The sequence below is a fragment of the Ziziphus jujuba genome, chromosome 2 (assembly GCF_031755915.1).
Source record: "Ziziphus jujuba cultivar Dongzao chromosome 2, ASM3175591v1".
NCBI lineage: Eukaryota > Viridiplantae > Streptophyta > Magnoliopsida > Rosales > Rhamnaceae > Ziziphus > Ziziphus jujuba.
Genome location: NC_083380.1, coordinates 5,177,200 through 5,196,870, shown reverse-complemented (window position 1 = coordinate 5,196,870; position 19,671 = coordinate 5,177,200). Strand labels below are relative to the sequence as shown.

Sequence of the window (19,671 nt, the reverse complement as noted above, 5' to 3'; positions counted from 1 at the left end):
ATATTTAATAAATCATATTAGATTCATAATGCATTTTAAAAGACTATTAACTACAACCAAAAAATAATGTATTTTTCTAATTTTTTCTGAAATCATATATATATATATATATGCATGAACATGTAGTACTATAGCATAGTATATATTTTTTGAGTGCAAGTAGGCAGTAATATTTTCGTAACAAATAATAATAATGATGGAACACTAAACATGGTCAGCCATTGACAGTGAAACAGAAACCAAAACACAACTTTTTGGAGAAGTGTGTTAAATTAGTATAAGAAGTATACATATATAACAATAATAATGATGGAACACCAAATCAGTCACTCATAGTGGAAACAGTAGCCAAAGCACAAATTCTTGTGGAAGTGTTTTTAATTAAGTACAAGAAACTATATATATATATATATATATATTATAATATAAATTTATTAATTGATAGAAAATTGTGTGGCTAGCTTTTGACGTGCACACTCATTGTGCCTAATCTACCAACTCTTTTTTTTTTTTTTTTCTTCAAAGCTATATAAATTTATTAATTGATGGAAAATTGTGAGGCTAGCTTCTGACATTCACATCTATTATGCCTAATCTACCAACCATTTTTTTTCCTTTCTTCAGAGGCGGTGATCATCACTATCCATCTGTTTCCTTTTTTTATTTTTTATTTTTTATTTTTGGGTACAAAGAAAATACATTGATCATTGATCATTGATCTGAGATGATCTTTACCCTCCTGAAAACTAACCCCTCAAAATTTTTGTCATCTGACAGTTGTTTCTATGCTCTTGCTTTCGTCTCTATGTGTGTGTGTGTGTGTGTGTGTGTGTTGGGGGGGGGGGCTTTCGTCTATGTGTTTATGGCTCAAGAAAGAGGGGGGGATGTGCTGGAAAAGATCGATGGAGATTATGTATAAAGATGGTGGACATGTACTGTTAATAATGCTTCAAAAGAACAAGTTAATTGGTACTAAAGTACGGCTGCACAACCTTCTATTTCTTTTTACACTAAGGCTAAACATATATGAATATATTTACAATAGCAGATAGCAGATAACAGATACATTAATAGATACGTTCCTTAGAAACTCAAAATTTCTCACTCTTTTTTTTTTTTTGTTTTTATAACTCAAAACTTCTCACTCGAAATTCAAAACTTTCACAACATTGATTTGGGTTTTTATCAAACAACAGCCGGATAATGCGAAAAAAGCAGAAAAATTGAATCATACCCAAAAAATCAGATCAAGCAAGGAAGCACGGGGAGAGAACCCACAGGAAAGATCGTTGTTTTGGTTACCGTCAATTCGCCAGTTTTGTTCAACTGTTCATCCAGCGGGTTGGGTTTGTCCGTCTATTCTTCGTTCTTTGTTCTGTCTCAAAGCAGGGTCTCACTCAATGTTTTGTGTTTTACAATCCAATGAAATCTTTGGGGTGGAGACTGGATTTGTGAAAGGCTTGAGTATTTATACCTAATGTCTCAAAATCCAATCAAATCCATCAATTTGTAAAATCCTTCTAAATTAATGACTTTTTGAATACCAACAGACTTTTATGGACTTTTAAAAAGTCATAATTGAATAACATCAGATTTATATAGATTCTATAAAATTCTAAATTGAATACCCTAATACTTTAATAGATTCCATAAAAATCTTAATTGAATATCTTTGGACTTTTAAAATCTTTTAAAATCCATTAAATTCCTAATCGAATACACCCCCTAAATATTCATTTTTGATGATAAAAGGAAAAATAAACCTTTTTTTTTTTTCTAGAACTTGAAATTACATTAACTTTAATTTTTACACAAAATACACTCATAATGGATACTAAAATAAAAATTTTACTTTTTTAGTTAAATTTATGGTGTGCTTTGTTTTTGGTCGATTAATCTATAATGTTTGAGAGAGCCAAGTGTAAAATGAAAATGACAATGGAAGGTGGAGATAAAGTGAATCAGTTTGGACGTAGTGTTGATTTTGAAAAGTTGAAGACAACGGTAGGTAATTATTTTTTATTTTTTTCTTTATTTTGTTTGTCAACATTAAGGATAACAAGGGTAGTTTGAGTACCAAATATAAAAGATTGATAAAATTTTAATTATTTGAGCTGGCATTTTTTCAGTAGTTGAGCCTAATAAAGAGAACTAGCCAAAATTTAAAAAAAAAAAAAAAAAATTGTAACAAACATGGAAACTGGAGTAAACCTTCTCTAAAAGTAAGTCTAATCTATTCCAACCCGGTCCCATATTATTTTAGCCTGCCAAGCGGTCTCAAGTAAATATTGGGTATTTATCACTTTCAGAAAAAATATAACTTTGCTTTTGTGCTTGAGACGAGTTTGATTAGTTCACATGAAAATTTGATAGTTAACATAAAACTCAATAAGAACAAAGTTGTATAATTTGAGAAGAAAAATATGAAACTCAGTAAATAAAGCCAGATTGATTTCCGAGGGATGTTGACTAGCTGCTGGACCTTAGAAAACCCAGACACAACAAGAATTACAAAGCCTTCCCAAGTCAATAGATAATACCATCTGAGAATTAGATTACCATATTATATTTATTTATTTTTCTATTTTTGGGTAATATATTTATTTACTTTTTCTTTTTGGTAATTGATTTTGTTTACTTTTTCATTTTCTATATATGTGGCGAAATTTCCTCCAACGCGTTTGGGTCCCACTTTCACGAAATTGGGTTGGCAGTGGCATTATTCATTATTGAGACAGTTCGTACCTAAGTTGAAAAATTTTGCACAATTCTTTTCTTGGTCCTTTTTTTTTTTCCTTTAATTTTCTTTTCATGTACCATCTCAATAATTTCAAGGCAATTGTCACAAGGATTAATTAAATGAATGAAAGACTATTCTCATTCCAAATATCGTCCGGAACAAAGAGGATTCCTTCTTTGTATAAACAGTACTTCAGAATCAAATTATGGGCTTTTGGTTCTAATAGAGAAAAAAAAAAAAAAATCCCTTTACAGTCGAAAATCCCATTCCTGATCAATTGAGGCGTCTATTAGGTACAAAAACAATTTTAGGAGTTATTATCCACGACCGCCGACATATAACATAGAATAAAATCAACCAGATATCATTTATAAAAAATAAAAATAAATAAAAAAAAAGAAGGTGATTGATTTATAAAGAAGAAACTAATAAGCATGAGCTGAAGAAGAAGAAAATGAAAGAGAAGGTCATTGCCATTGCGTTCCATCGTTGAAAAAACTAAATTTAGCATGAGCAATAATAATTTCCATAATGCTAGTATATGATATCAAACATGTAATTAAAAAGATAATAATAGATGGACCCGGTGGCTGATTCTTTGAAAGCTTTAAGACAAGAGATATGATATCTCATTTAAGCAAAAAAGAGATATGGCATCTCAGGTGAGTCCAAATGAGAGAGAAGGGAGATAAAAGGGTCTCCGTAGCTAGAAAAATGAGACCGAACAAGGACAAGAAATTGAGAGGGACGATGCAAATAATATTTTTGAGTCTTCAAAGCCATCTCTCATCGGCCTAGTGGCCTTCCTCTTCTTTGTTTTGGGTCCCATTGTCATGAAGATGGATGGGTTGGCATTATTGAGATAGATCGTAGTACTATACATTCATCTTATCTTCTAGTTGGGTCAATTTCAGCAAAGCTGATGGTTCGGCTGAAAAAGCAATGATGGCTAAACAAGGAATCATGCCCCAAAACAAACTGGATGCATTCGATCATGCAAAGAAATCTACGAATTTAGTATGAGCATTAATATTAATTTCCCTAATAATATAGCAGTATATAACATATAAAATTAGCATCGGATATGAATTCTAGAAAGAAAATAAAAGAAAAGAAAATCAAGAAGATATTTGTTAAACATGGACAAGTAAAAACAACCAACAAGGCACTTAAATACAAAGACCAAGTAACATTTTTGTTTTTTTTTTTGGGTGAATCAAAGATTAAGTACTGTGTACATTACACATATAAGAATTTGATATGTTTATCTCATTCTTGGGAACAAACAGAACAGAACATATGTGCTCTTCGTATATAACTCAACAAAAAGGAATTTAAAATGTTAAACAATGAGAGATGCTTTTTGAAGAATCCTGTAACTTTGACAATAATAGTCAAATAATGGCTGACACAGAATGGCTAAAGTACTTAGCATGAACTTTTCTGAGCTTCCAAATGGCAAGAGAGTACGATCAAGGCAAGGAAAAGTTGGCAACTTTCTATATCAGCTTCACCTTCTTAACACATGGTGGATGTGTGAGAATCCATACAACGGAGTGAGTGGAGAAACCAACGTAGTGGAGAATCTAAAGAAAATATATTGGAGAATTGGTGCATGCTGTATCTGCAATAAATCAATCTTTCATTTTTAGTATTTGTAAGCAAAAATTTTCTTGTATATAAATCAAATACAATGCTTTTGATTCTCATCGCCCAACCAAAAAAAAAAAAAAAATTGATTTTGATTCTACTTACCTTTCGCATTCAAAGACATTTTGGAGAGCTATATACAATATCCATCTTCACTTAAAAAGTTTCCAATTTCCAAATGCTTTTGATTTCTTCCGTGGAGGCTTCAATTCTGAATTGTTGGGATTCAATGAAGTTCCTACAAACTGCCAATAGTCGAGGTCACCAGATTTGCTTGTCTAAATGGATGTAAGGTATCCTCTGTATCTTTCCAACTTACTGGATTTTATTTTAGTGTTAAGTATACAAATGCTACTATACTAGTCCTAAGTGTATTAAGATATATCAGAAGATTTACTTGACTTCAGCCAAGTAATTATCAATTTCCACAGGTGAAAGAACTTTGAATCAAAATAAGCACAGACAATAAACATGAACTATTAAATGATATTTGAAGAAACAAAGCTCTTACCCTATAACTACATTGGACAAAATCAACAATGCACTTTTTGTAACAGTTCAGTCCACCCGCATCAAGATATTGTCCGCTTTGGGCCCGGCCCGCATGGTTTTGCTCTTCCCGACCGTTGTTTTGCTCTTCCCGACCCCAGTACAACGGTGGATCACAGGAAAAGGCCTCTTGAAGGGAAAGGTATCCACACGCTTATAAGCCATGCTTCGTTCCCCTTTTCAACCGATGTGGGATGTTACAATCCACCCTCCTTAGGGCCCAATGTCCTCACTGGCACACCGATGTTACAATCCACCCTCCTTAGGGCCCAGTGTCCTCAACCACCCTCCTTAGGGTCCAGTGTCCTCACTGGCACACCGATCCGGGTCCGGCACACCGATGTTACAATCCACCCTCCTTAGGGCCCAGTGTCCTCAACCACCCTCCTTAGGGTCCAGTGTCCTCACTGGCACACCGATCCGGGTCCGGCTCTGATACCACTATAATAACTCAGTCCACCCGCATCAAGATATTATCCGCTTTGGGCCAGGCCCGCACGATTTTGCTCTTCCCGACCCTAGTACAACGGTGGGTCACAGGAAAAAGGTCTCTTGAAGGGAAATGTATCCACACACTTATAAGCCATGCTTCGTTCCCCTTTCCAACCGATGTGGGATGTTACACTTTTATTTCACAAAGCCAACATCTATCTCGTATATTCTATAGCTTGTTATGTTTGTTTCCTACAGTAATTTACTAGAAAACCTACTGAGGAAATGGAGAAGTATAGTCAAACATCAACTATGTAAGATGCATCCATACCAAGAGTTGTGCAAGGAAATAAAACAGGTCAACTTGCCTGAACTTTTTGTCAATCTCAATGTTTTTGCCAGAGATTTGTCCTTCAAACCTGGAACACACATGGAATAGGTCACAAAGGATTACTTTTGTAACAGATCAAGAGAAAGGCTTGTTTAATGTATTGCACAATCACCGGAATTAGTTAGCCATGAAACTTGCACTTCCATTAGAATATTGCCCTACGTTATTATGGAATATGCTTTTACTGAAGCTTTCATAAGGATTAGACATGTCAAAGAGGAGACAAGACAACTGTTATATGTTACCTTGATCATATATGCGAAAACCCTCTGGAAGGTAAAAGCTTATAGGTGGCTAGCTAAATTGAGTTGAAGAAAATAAAAATAAGATACAAAATTAATTGCTTACATCCCAAGTCATGTGGTATTTCAAAGACATATTCCAGAACTTTTGTTTTTCTAAAATCATATAATCACCGATAGTCAAGATATCGATTCTGAATTGTTGGTATTCAAAGGAGTTCTTACATAACCACCAATAGCAGTATGTCAATGATTGTATTGTATAAATTAAATTATAAAATGAAAAAAAAATGGAAAAGAAATACCTAAAGATGGACATGTTCAAATACTATATTATATCTCTTCGTCTTCTGCCAGTGATGCATATGATGATTAGGCCAAAAAGCAATGGAGCCCAAGGAATCATGCCAGACAAAAGAATGGATTAGAAGGTGATTGCGATTGCATTCCATCATGCAAACAAATAAATTTAGTATGAGCATCGAGCAATATTAATTACCTCGATAATATGGTATATAAGATATAGAGTAGTATGGGATGTCAAATCTACAAATGGTATTAAAGAAACATGGAAAAGTAGAAATAATCAACAACTTCTATACAAATATTAAGTATATATAAGAATTTGATATTTTATCTTGGGAAAAAACAGAAGATAAGTAGTCTGGGTATAAAAATCAAATCAGGAAAAATGAATTAATATTGAAATGACTTACCGGTAATGTTGATGCCAGGGATGTGTGCAATTTTCGGCCAATCTTCCCCTGTATCTCTCTTGCACCGTTTACTTAGAGAATTACACCATATGATATTCAACTCAGAAAGAGAATTGGGCAGCCCTTCGTCTGGCAAGCACTGCAGCTCACTGCACGTTTCAATGCTGTGTTGTTCAAGGCAGATCAGGTCTCGAAGAGCCTTTCCATTGAAGGATTTAAGCTTTTGAAGATATTCAAGCTTAAGACAAGTTAGAGTTGTGGGAAGTTGCCCTTCCCCCGTAAATGAATCCACGTCCACAAACAGGTTTTTGCGATGGTAAATATGAAGCAATTTTAAATTTGAAGGCCATCCATGATTTGCAAGTGACTCCAACATATCACATACCCTGATATGAATTGTATGGATATCGGAGGGCAATCCACCTTGTGGTGAAAATGACACCACCTCTGAACAATAATAGAGCTCCAATTTACCCAGGCATGGAAGTTGATGAGTTCGGAGTGAAGTCACCGGTTGTTGGCATCCTTGAAAGATGATAAGAGTTGTGGACTATGGAAGATGACAAGAAAAGTAGTCCCCATTAATCTTCGGACATTCTCTTAATTGAAGGTTTTTAAGTTGTGAGAAAGCTCCTGCACCTTCTCGTCTAGCCAACTCCCATCAATGACCACTTCTTCCATTCTCTTAATTCACGTAACGTATTAAGAGATAAAGACTGCAAGGACTGAAATGGTGATGGTGTAATCATGGAGAAGAACCAGTACTAGTACTGCTGCTGCAATAGTAAATTTCATCACCTAAACTGCTGCTGCAATAATAAAATTCATCACCTATTCTCTCCACCCTATCTGGTCCACTAATTTCAAGACGTCTCAGGGAGGGTAGTTGTCCTAGCGAAGGCATCCAATAACTATTTCTACAGTTAAGTAGATACAGAGATACTATGTGACTAAATGAATAATGCCCTATCCAACTAGGAAACATTGTACATTGTTAATTCCTAATTGTTAGGTCTTCCACCATGAACTTAAAAAAAACTAATGAGCATGAACTGAAAAGAACAAAATGGATGAGAAGGTGACGGCCATTGCATTCCACAATGCAAAGAAATAAATTTAGTATGAGCAATAATAATTTCCCTAATAATATGAACATAACATATAGAATAGCAAGGGATATGAAATCTACAAGCGTGGTACGTGTAGCCATTGGATTCACAGCCGCCTAAATCCATAACTTTGTCTCACTTCCATTCTAGTAAAAAAGTTGCATATACATTGGCGTCCAGTTCATTATAACTGAAGGTTTGGGTGGTGGTGTTGCTGTTGTTTGAGTTTGTTGGATTCTATTGGAAGGTTTTTTTCATTATTCTTTTGAGAAATACATCTTCCAGGTGCTGTCCAATGAGGACAATATATATATATATATATATATATTCTTTTTTTTTTTTTTTTTTTTTTTTTTTGGGTTCTGACTTATGATCAGAGTCTGTTTCGAGAAATGTTTTCAGGCTTTGTCAAGGCTTGGAGCAACCAAACACTTGAATCCCCATATGATGAAGGCATTGTAACGGGACCATGGAGTGATAAAAATAAGTGGAAAATCAAAGCATGAAAGGCTGCAGAGCATTTTGATCACTTTCATTTTGCTTTTGTTTTTGTATTTAGTGTACTTTGTTCTATTCAGTTTACGATCTTTTATTATCATCAATTCACAAGAGAAAATCAAAATATCAAAGAATGAAAGGTGCTTCTTGAAGAAAATCTAGTAATATTAACAAGTATATTCAAATAGTGGCTGCTTAACAAATTAGTACAAACTTTTCAGAGCTTCCAAATGGCTAGAGGATAAGATCAAGGCTAGAGGATAAGATCAAAGCAAGCGAGAGTTGGCAACTTTCAGAGCAGCTTCACAACTTCTAGATCAGCTTCACCCTCTTAGCACAAGGTAGATCTATGAGAATCCATACAAAACTGAGTGAGAGGATAAATCAACGCCTGCAGTGGAAGAATCTAGAGGAAAGACGCAGTTGTATTGTATGTACAAAAACTGGAGGATAGAAGCATGGTGTATCTGCAAGAAATCAACATTTAATTTTGAGTATGTGTACACAAAAAACTTTCCTTGAATATATAAATCAAATGCAAAAACTTTCACATTCAAAGGCATTTTGGAGCTATATATATACTCTCCATCTTCACATAAAAAAGTTTCCAGTTTCCAAATGCTTTTGACTTTTACCTGAGACTTTGAGGAGAGGAGAGAATTCTTTCGTAGAGGCTCCAATTCTGAATTGTTCGTATTCAATGGAGTTCCTACATATATATAACCACCAATAGTCAAGGTCACTGGATTTTCTGGTCTACATTGATGTGGAGTATCCTCTGTATCTTTTCAACTTATTGTATTTTATTTATTTTATAAGTTTTGGCAACATTGTATTACTTTCTTGAGATTAGTCTGCATCCCTTAAACAAACACACAAATGAAGCTTCATAGATTCATGGACAAGAAGTCATATCTCAGAAGCAGTTTGAGACAGTTAAAAGAGAGCATGCATGGTAATATGAAGCAGTTACCTTAACATTGAAATCGGCTAGAAGAGCTACATGCAACTGAATATGAAAACCAAAAAGCTTGGTAGCATTGAATCAGCTATGGTGACTGACAGCATTTTTGCTTCCAAAATTGTAACTGCAGTAGAGAGAACTTGGAATCGAAGAAATACAATCATTAGGTTGTTATTAAATGAGTACAGAAACAAAAACATTAAATGAGAAGCAGGGACAACAAATCCTTGGAAAATTGATGAAATGGGTTCAGAAACGAGTCCTGGTAGAAACATTTGTAATTAACCGGATGGTCAAACAAGAAACAAAAGTTGAAAGCAACATACTTGTATGTGTTCCAGGAAATATTTTTAGCAAAAGAAATTAAAATCAAACAGTTTGTTTGAAATGCAAAACTAAATTGGATTGGACTTTGATCGGGCTAAACTTTATATAATCCAATGTTGTCCTACATTTCAAACGTGCTCGATCAAAGACAAAGTGTATTTGGCACAAAATGTATATTGGAATGGAAAATGATGAGCAACATATGTTTTCAGAATACTTAATATCATTTATTAAATGGTATGTCAAATAAACTAATGGTTGGCAAGTTGGTACAGTTAGTGTTATTATTTATAGAAAATGAGATTTTGGATAGAATTCATCTAAAAAAAAAAAATTGTAAAAAAGAAAAAAAAAAAAAAAAAGAAGAAAGTTAAAAGCAATATGTCAATTGTTATATAAAAAATAAAATAAAAATTAGCTATATCTAGCGATGCTTTGGTTCAGCTGAAAAGCAATGAAGCACAAGGAATCATGCCCCGAGAACAAATTGGATGAGAAGGTGATTGCGATCGCATCCGGCAATGCAAAGAAATAAAATTTATTAAAATATGGATATAAGATATATATAATAGCATGACATAAAGAAAGTAACAAGTAGTATTATAGAAAGAAAGAAAAGAAAAAAAAAAATATATATATATATATATATATATATTTATATATATATTTTGTTAAAAGATCAAATAATATATAGGATTTTGATAAGTTTATCTTGCGAACAAACAGAACACATAATCAGTACTCTAACAAAGTATATAAATGAGGAAAAAGGAATTAGCACATTGAAATGACTCACACTTGTTAATTTTTAAGCGAGGGATGTGTGCAATTTTTGGCCAATCCTCCTCTGTATTCTTACTAGTGTTTGACCAATGCTTGGACCTTAAGAAAACACAGACAGTGGGACACGACAAGAATTAAAAAACTAAGTCAGAGGAGTGGGTCCACACTGCCATGTGTCATCTGCTGACTGGTGTAGCCGAACCATGCATTTCCCGAAATGGGCTGAGTAACATCTATACACGCCATGCGCGGGAAACCCAACCACAGCCAGTTCAGAAACGAATCCATAAGCTCATTGCACTTCTTCAATATCCAAATCTCCAACAGAGAAGGTGCAGAGCTGGCTACGCACTGCAAACTACTCTCACTCTCCAAATGCTCTCTTCCAAAACCCATTGCTTGTTTTTCCATCTTCTACCGCTTAAACCACCTAAATCCTCAACTTGTCTCTGCTCCATGCCCGGAAAAAGTCGCAGACTTTGGTGTCCGGTTCATTTTAAACCACCCCAACTCCGAAATCTCGAGCTTTCCTCGAAAGGGGTTCTCAGAAATCACCAAAGAAATCAATGGCAGAGCATTACATGGACTATGCGTAAAGGGTATTTTGCCTTTCAGTGTATTTTATTCGAATACTTTAGTAAGTATGTATCCCAGGTTTGACCGTATAGAACAAGCACGGCACGTGTTCGATGATGTGTCCGAAAGAAATGAAGCTTCTTGGAATACGATGATGTCGGGATATGTCCGAGTGGGTATGTACCCTGAAGCAATTGGATTTTTTAGAGAGGTTTGTGGCCATGGCGTCAAGCCAAGTGGGTTTCTGATTTCTAGTATGATAACAGCATGTGATAAGTCTGGTTGTAAGTTTAGTGAAGGAGTTCAAGTTCATGGGTTCGTTGTTAAAATTGGTTTGTTAAGTGATGTTTTCGTGGGTACTTCTTTGTTGCATTTCTATGGCACCTATGGGCATGCCTCTGATGCCCAGAAGCTTTTTGAAGAGATGCCTGACCGGAACGTTGTCACTTGGACATCTTTAATAGTTGGGTATACAGATAATGGAGAATTAGGGAAATCTATCGATACTTATAAGCGTATGAGGTATGAAAATATATTTTGCAATGAGAATACAATTGCTGCAGTTATCAGTGTTTGTGGGATGCTTAGTGACCAATTTTTGGGTCTTCAAGTTCTTGGGCATGTTATAAAGTCTGGATTTGAGACTAATGTTTCTGTGTTAAACTCCCTTATAGCCATGTATGGTAGCTGTGGTAGTGTGGACGAGGCCTGCTATGTATTTGATAACATGGTTGAACGTGACACTATCTCATGGAATTCAATTATTACTGCAAACGCACAGAATGGGCTTTGTGAAAATTCTTTAAGATATTTCTATTGGATGAGGCATGTCCATAAAGAAGTGAATTCTACTACACTTTCAACATTGTTAACGGTGTGCAGTTCTGCAGACAATTTAAACCGGGGAAGAGGAATTCAAGGACTTGTAGTAAAACTGGGTTTGGAATCAAATGTATATGTGGGAAATACTCTCCTGAATATGTATTCAATGGCAGGTAGATGTAGAGATGCAGAGTCCGTTTTCCAGAGAATGGCAGAGAAGGATTTAGTCTCATGGAACTCCATGGTAGCATGCTATGGTCAGAATGAGGAATGCCAAAATGCCTTGGACCTTTTCTCTGAAATGCTTCGGATGAGAAAGTTAATGAACTATGTAACTATCACAAGTGCATTGTCTGCTTGTTCTAGCCCTGAATTTCTCCATGAAGGCAGGATGCTTCATGCTATTTCTATCCTCGCAGGGTTACAGGGCAATTTGGTCGTTGGTAATGCATTAGTCACCATGTATGGAAAGTCTGGTATAATGACTGAAGCGAAGAAGGTATCACAAACGATGCCAAAGCGAGATGAAGTAACTTGGAATGCTCTTATCGGAAGCCATGCTGAGAATGAGCAACCAAATGAGGCAATAAAAGCTTTTAATATGATGAGAGAAGAAGGTATACCAGAAAACTACATCACAATGGTTAATGTTCTTGGTGGTTGCTTGACTCCTGATGGTCTACGGAAACATGGGATGCCCATCCACGGACATATAGTTGTGATGGGATTTGAATTTGATAAGTATGTGCAGAGTTCTCTTATAACAATGTATGCCAATTGTGGTGATTTAAGTTCAGGCAATTCCATCTTTTATGTATTAGCTAACAAAAATTCCATCACATGGAATGCTATCATTGCTGCATATGCTCATAATGGCTATGCTGAAGAAGCTTTAAAAATGATTTTGAAGATGAGAAATACTGGGATAGATTTAGATCAGTTTAGCTTCTCTGTGGCACTTTCGGTGAGTGGTGACTTGGCTGTATTAGAGGAAGGTCAACAATTACATTGTTTGGCAGTTAAACTTGGTTTTGAATCAGACCATTATGTTACAAATGCAGCAATGAGTATGTATGGAAAGTGTGGCGAAATGGATGATGTTTTAAGAATACTTCCCGCACCAATTAACAGGTCAAGATTAACATGGAACATAATGATATCATCTTTTTCTAGACATGGGAGTTTCCAGAAGGCTAGGGAGACATTTCATGAAATGCTAAACTGGGGACAGAAACCTGACCATGTCACCTTTGTCTCACTTCTATCTGCATGTAGTCATGGGGGTCTGGTGGACGAAGGTCTTGAATATTACACTTCAATGACTGCAACTTTTGGTGTTCCACCTGCAACAGAGCATTGTGTGTGCATAATTGATCTTCTTGGACGATCAGGAAGGCTTTCTGAGGCTGAAAAATTTATTAAAGAAATGCCGGTTCCTCCTAGTGATCTTGTCTGGAGGAGCTTGCTAGCATCATGTAAAATCCATTGCAATTTAGAGCTAGGGAGAACAGCTGTAGAAAATCTTGTTAAATTGGACCCTTCAGATGATTCCGCTTATGTTCTTTATTCAAATATCTGTGCAACTACTGGGAGATGGGAAGACGTAGAGAATGTAAGGAGTCAAATGGGATCGAACAACATAAAGAAGCAGCCTGCTTGCAGTTGGGTTAAGTTGAAAGGCCAGATAAGTAAATTTGGGATGGGTGAAAAATCTCATCCTCAGACTCCACAGATTTACAGCAAGTTGGCTGAGCTTATGAAGATGATTCGAGAAGCAGGCTATGTTGCTGATACAAGCTATGCACTGCATGATACAGATGAAGAACAGAAGGAACATAATCTTTGGAACCATAGTGAGAGAATTGCCCTTGCCTTCGGATTGATCAATACTCCACAAGGTTCACCTATTAGGATCTTCAAGAATCTTCGTGTTTGTGGTGATTGCCATTCTGTCTATAAGTTTGTCAGTGGAACAGTTGGGAGGAAGATCATACTGAGGGATCCTTATAGGTTTCACCATTTTAGCGATGGCAAATGTTCTTGTGCTGACTTTTGGTAATGAAGTCATTTTGAGGCACCTTTTTATGTTTAGAGAATAGTTTTGAAATCCCATCATCTATTGGGATAGCCTGTATAGTCTAAGTATGCACAGAAAACCCTTTATTTTGAAATTTTCAAGGTGAGCTTTTTTTCCCTCCACAATAGGAAAGCTTACGTGTAATTTGTAAAGAAAAGTTTTTTCCTGCTTTTTGGAGTTATTTAGACTGTATTTTCTTCATTGTTGGTTGACTCGTAAAAGAACTCCAAGCTTTAAGACAAATAATTCACTGCAATCATTATATCTTATTTTATTCTTGTAGGGAAACATTAATGAACGACAATAAATGGCTAATAGAGAGGGGGAAACAACGTTTATCAAAATTCCTTCCCTTTATTTATTTATTTATTTACTTTTTTATTTTTCCTGTTATCAGGCCTGTCACAGTGAATGAAGAAAAAGTCTCAATACGGGAATTATAGGCATAATGCTACTCATCAAATATAAGCTATTGTCTTTTATCTGAGTCAAGACTAATTGTAAATTGTAATATTTTAAAGAAGAAGAAACGAGTGCTCAGTTTGTAAGGATTAACATGAAAAGTAAAACATCTGCAAGCTGACTCTGCCTATTACACAGAAGAGGGGAGCAGGAAGACGTTTGCAAACTATTATAGCTCTGCCAAAATAGTCTTACAGTCTACGACAGTCTACAAATTGACCCTATTCTGACAATATAGTGAAATATATTCCTGGTTTTCTTCAGTAATTTCAGATGATTACTCAACTTCGCCCAAGTAATCATCAATTTCCGCAGGTGAAAGAACTCTGCAGCAAAATAAGCACAAATAACAAACATGACGGTTGCATGGGATTTAAAGAAATAAAACTTTTCTACAGAGCAACATTGGACAAAATCAATCAAGCCTCTTATATGTGAAAGTAAGCAAAAAGACATTTTAGCTACACCAAGCCAACATCTATCCCATATCACCATAGCCAATATATTTGTTTCCTTCTGCAATTTTACTATTAAATCTACTGAGTTAATGGAGAAACATAGTCAAACAGCAATTCTAAGATGCATCCACACCCAAGGGTGTGCAGGGAAATAAAACAGGTAAACTTGCCTGAACTTTTTGTCAGTGCCGATTATGCCAATCTCAATGTTTTTGCCAGAGATTTGTCCTTCAAACCTGGATCACATGGAATAGATTCTAAAGGATCGCCTTTTGTAACAAAACAAGAAGAGAGTTTTACTTATGCTTTGCACAATGAATGAAATTAACTACCATGAAACTTAAAACTTCTATTAGAGTATTACCTTACATAATTATGGAACAAGCCTAGACTGAAGCTTTCATAAGGATTTGATAAATCAATGAAGAGACAGCTAAACTGTTCTATTTTACATTTATCATATATGGGAAGCCCCTATGGAAGGTAAAAGCTTATAGATGGCTAGCCACGATGACTTGAAGAATATGAAAACATGAAAAATAAATCGCTTATATCCCATTTCCATGCAATTTATGATAGATGATTTCATAGATAAGACTTTAGTGGTTATATTATTTGGTGCAGAAACCTGGAGATCAACTACCTACCCTTCCTTCAGGGTTAATATTGCAGTGTGGACAGCATCATCAAGCTCCATGTCCTCAGTATACCTATAAGAATATCAAGTTGAACCGTTAAAAGCATTAGAAGAGGAAGAAGCATGTTTGTCAATGTTACAAAGAACTCCTTTAGAATGAAAAAGGGAATGGAATAGACGAGTCTCTGTTAACGGACATCAAGTAATCCAATATTCTTTAACCCTAGGCTATAACAAGGCAATCTCTTGTCCTCGATAATTTCTTGAAACAAACATGCCTAGTTAATAAGGAAAGAAAATGAAAATAGTTAATTTACCATAACTACAAACTCTCAAATAATTTACAAAGACATCAGATACACTACTCTACATTAACAACTCACCTCTTTTCAAGAAATGTCTTTGCATTAGAGACATTTTTCCCCATTGCAGAAGCTTTCCACGAAAAGTATGAACCAGATGGGTCCACCTACGGCATCAGCAAGAATGAATTATAGGAGATTCTAGTACTTTGTTTTTTGTATATTTAAGAAAATGCACATGTAACCATAGTAGTGTAAATGGATATAGAATCCCACACACCTGATATAATTGTGGCCCTTTATCATCAAACCCAGCAACCAGCAGTGAAACTCCAAATGGCCTTACACCACTATGTTACAGAAAAGGACAAATCAGAATTTTGAAAAGAGAAAAATAATTTATAAAGAGATTTATTTGACAGTGGATTGTACTGGCCTAATCAAGTCCTGCATCAAAGATACATAAAATTACTAACTAGTGCAGTCAATGCAATTTGATCTACTTATCCAATGTACCAAACAAGACACGATGCAACAAAATACCTCCAACTCAAATTGTAACCGGTCAACAGTTTTAGACTGAAGACGATCACTAAATTGGCATATTTTAGAGTTATTTACAGGGCAATAAAGCATTTACATCCTCCTCAAATGCTGTCAACTTCATTTATCTTTTTTAACCATTATCTTCCTTTTCTATCTTTTCCTTTTTACTTTGAACACTGTTTCCTTTTAATACTTTGCCTTTAGAAGATTAAAGATACATGGACTGGCACAGAAACCGAACATAAGCATAATTAAAAGATTTAGATCCACAAAAATCCAAATATAATAGATTAATATCATATGTATATTAACAAGACTGATGAAAAAAAAAAAAAAATGAAAATAAGAAAGGATAGATGATTACCCTGACTGAGTAAACTCCTGCATAACAGCAGCAGTTTCCCTCACAAGTTGTGTAACAGGGATTGGTTCCTGCACAATACCATCATCAAGTCAGATTGCAAGTTCTATTGATCAATTATACAAACAATAGTAGTTTAAGACCAACTGCATAAAGTACCAAAAAGTAAACCAGGAAGTTGGCAGAAACAATACTTTGTGTAATCCCTTTTAAGTCAGAATTTCTCAGAGTAAACCATAGCTCAGACAATGAAAACAAAAAGCACAAAGGAATTTGATTTATACTTTGTACAACCGATGATATTGCTCTGCCTGCTTCCTACTCTTTCGGACCAAAACTCGAAAATCAGGACCCATGCCACTGCATGAGAGATGATAATAAATTTCAAATGTCAAAGAAGTTATAACAATTTTTTCTTTTTAAAAATATTAATAGTGATAAGGTTTCAGTTATATTCCTAATGCCTTTGTAGATTATCAACTTATGATATCTCCAATTTTGGATGCATCAAAATATGAAAGAGGTTAAAAAAAGTAAATTTTATGCATATGGTACAGAGCCTTAATACTTCATTTCACATACAACCCATAATTGCAAAGGTATAGTTATTGCCATAAACATCTCATTGGCTCAATGCCATGATAGAACAGACTATTGAAGCAGTATAGCACCAATGACACCATATTTGCATCAAACAATTAACCCTAAACAAATAGATACTTGCATACAAAACAAACCTGTAAACAACTCCAATGTTAGGGGTTAATAGCTGAATCTTCCGAACCTGCAATTAAGCAACTTAACATGTGAAACAAAAATTCAATTTTCCAATGGAAAAAGGGAAATGTACTCTATAAAGAGTAATTCTTCACTTACAGATGCTTCATCAACTAAGATAGACGGCAGTTTTTTCTCTGTTGCTATGACAACACCATTAGCAGCTGTTCAAACAGATTAAGATGCAACGGAAATGTTAACAACAAAAAAAATTTGATCATTTTCTCATATACTACAAGTTTAAAGTAACTTGATTAAAGTTTGATCAGATCCATAAGCTGTATCCAAGAAATGAAATATGCGAGGACTCCCACAACAAGTCTAAAGTTCATAAAATCAAGAAATAACACAAAATATTAATTAAACATGGTGATGATATTATATACCTTTAATCCCTAAAGACGTTTGGCCAGACCCAACTGCAGTTAGAGCATGTTCAATCTGAACAAGCTTACCAGAAGGACTGTGCATAACATATCACAAAAAGGGAAACAAAATCATGTTACTTATGGAGCAAAAACCAACAAAAACGAGAAACCTCGTAAGTATTGTTTTGGACCAATAATTAGTTCAGAATTTATACCTGAAAGTGGTAAGAGAGAATGAGTACTGACTGTCCCCCATAATGTGTAGGAAAAGCCTGCAGCCAGAGAATTCCAAAATTAAAAAAAAAAAAAAAATTGAACTTTAATATATGGGAACCAGCAGATCCGAAACAGTAAGAGCACCCATCACACACAGTCACACTCACAGGAAGAAATAAATACATAGACACACACAAACTGAAACGAAGACGCATTGGAAAATTCTCAAGAAATCCCAATTCAGCATTTTTCAAGATCATCAAGATTTCATATTTACATTGCTAAAATCATGTAAATTTTTACAAGTGCCCACTAAAAAGCTGAATATATACATGCATAAATACAACATATATATCGAATTCGTTTTAGAACACCGATTTTTAAAGCTCATGGAGCTAGAAAACACTTAATCATTCCACGACTATCAGGATTCACAAGCAAAAAAATTTCAATCAAAAACACCAAAAAAAAAAAAAAAAAAAGATATCTTTTTGTAATAGAAATAAAACAAATAAAATTTAGTTTTCTGGGCAACCAAACGGAGATTCAACCAGTCGTCGGGATTTTAGTGGCGATTTTCAATTACCTTAAAAAAATGAATGAGACGCGTCCAAGAAACAGTGAGAGACAGAGAGAGACAGAGAAAAGGAGGTTTCTTGCCGAGAATGCTAAAGAAGACAGTCGAGCATAAGCAAAGGCACAAGTTTTTACGACGCCGTTTAGTAGGACATTGAGGGTGATAAACTTTTCGAACCAAAATGTCAAATTAAATTGAATTAAATTAAAATTGCCAAATGAAATTGCCTACAAATTTAATTCCCAAAAAAAAAAAAAATTGCATGCAAATTTAAGAATAAGGAAACTTAAGTTTCAAGTAATGTAATAGAAGAAAATACTCATATTATAAATATTAAATTTATTAAATATTATTAGACAAATGAAAATTGATTATTTATTTTATTAAAATATTAAAAGGGAAAATTCTATTAATATAAAACCACAAAATTGTACATGAAATAAGATTTTAAAATTAAAGAGGCCAATATTTTTAAGATCATTGACTTTGTTAGTTGTAGAATTATATCTATAATTGTATTTTAATTCTTAAACCGTTTTTAGCATTTTATATTTAAAATTAAGCTTTAAATGCATTTTGATCTTTTAATTATTTTTGTCTACTTTTTAACCTTTATTAGATATGCAGGTGTATTTGAAGCAATATATATAGGAGATTTTCTTTTTCTTTTTTTCTTTTTTTACTTCCAAACATAAAAAAGACTTATGATATTTTTTTATTATACATGAAAAATACTATGTATCATAATTGATGAATGATTATGGGATGATAATTCAAATAGTTATCATTAAATAATTTATTTTTATAATTTTAATATACAAATAATAATATTAAATACTTTAATTAAAATTTACTAAACAAATTGTTTATTTTTATTAGTAATAACAAATAACAAAATTTTTTTTGTAATTTTATTGTTCTTTGTCATAGTACAATGTCTCAAATTTGATGAAATTAAACTAAAAAATAATTAAGGATTAAAAAGCACCAAAAAAGTAAAACTAAAGGTCTAAAATGACAGAAAAAAAAATTAAAAACCAAAATGTAGATATCAATAACCCATAGGTTTTTGGAAGAAAAATAATATAAAC

The 19,671-nt window shown here is 34.2% G+C and overlaps 2 protein-coding genes and 1 long non-coding RNA gene across 3 annotated transcripts; 1 reads left to right on the top strand and 2 right to left on the bottom strand.

The window, feature by feature from the left end:
- Nucleotides 1-3,909: 3,909 nt before the first annotated feature.
- LOC132800820 (uncharacterized) lies at nt 3,910-4,898 on the bottom strand. Its single transcript, XR_009635919.1, has 2 exons — nt 4,496-4,898; nt 3,910-4,364 (listed from the first exon to the last, which is right to left on the bottom strand). It is a non-coding gene; the product is annotated as an uncharacterized LOC132800820 (long non-coding RNA).
- A 5,536-nt stretch (nt 4,899-10,434) lies between these two features.
- LOC107417859 (pentatricopeptide repeat-containing protein At3g24000, mitochondrial) lies at nt 10,435-14,001 on the top strand. The gene has a single exon (XM_016026509.4). The coding sequence runs from the start codon at nt 10,646-10,648 to the stop codon at nt 13,856-13,858; it is 3,213 nt and encodes a 1,070-aa protein (XP_015881995.3). The 5' UTR covers nt 10,435-10,645; the 3' UTR covers nt 13,859-14,001.
- Nucleotides 14,002-14,371: 370 nt separating this feature from the next.
- LOC107417862 (proteasome subunit alpha type-2-A) lies at nt 14,372-18,730 on the bottom strand. The gene is made up of 12 exons (XM_016026514.4): nt 18,590-18,730; nt 18,003-18,059; nt 17,806-17,882; nt 17,519-17,583; nt 17,380-17,426; nt 16,927-17,002; nt 16,646-16,713; nt 16,016-16,085; nt 15,817-15,902; nt 15,444-15,506; nt 14,967-15,032; nt 14,372-14,664 (listed from the first exon to the last, which is right to left on the bottom strand). Exons 2-12 carry the CDS (start codon nt 18,041-18,043, stop codon nt 14,616-14,618), a joined length of 708 nt encoding a protein of 235 aa, XP_015882000.1. The 5' UTR covers nt 18,044-18,059; nt 18,590-18,730; the 3' UTR covers nt 14,372-14,615.
- Nucleotides 18,731-19,671: the final 941 nt, after the last annotated feature.

What these genes read in the sequence shown, in the direction of transcription:
- LOC107417859 (XM_016026509.4), top strand. Translation starts at nt 10,646, where the DNA reads ATGCGCGGGAAACCCAACCACAGCCAGTTCAGAAACGAATCCATAAGC.
- LOC107417862 (XM_016026514.4), bottom strand. Translation starts at nt 18,043, where the DNA reads ATGGGGGACAGTCAGTACTCATTCTCTCTTACCACTTTCAG. An exon ending in AAGGGCCACAATTATATCAG is followed by an intron (nt 15,903 to 16,015) that starts GTGTGTGGGATT and finishes CTGATGCCGTAG; the next exon opens with GTGGACCCATCTGGTTCATA. An exon ending in ATATTAACCCTGAAGGAAGG is followed by an intron (nt 15,033 to 15,443) that starts GTAGGTAGTTGA and finishes CATGTGATCCAG; the next exon opens with GTTTGAAGGACAAATCTCTG.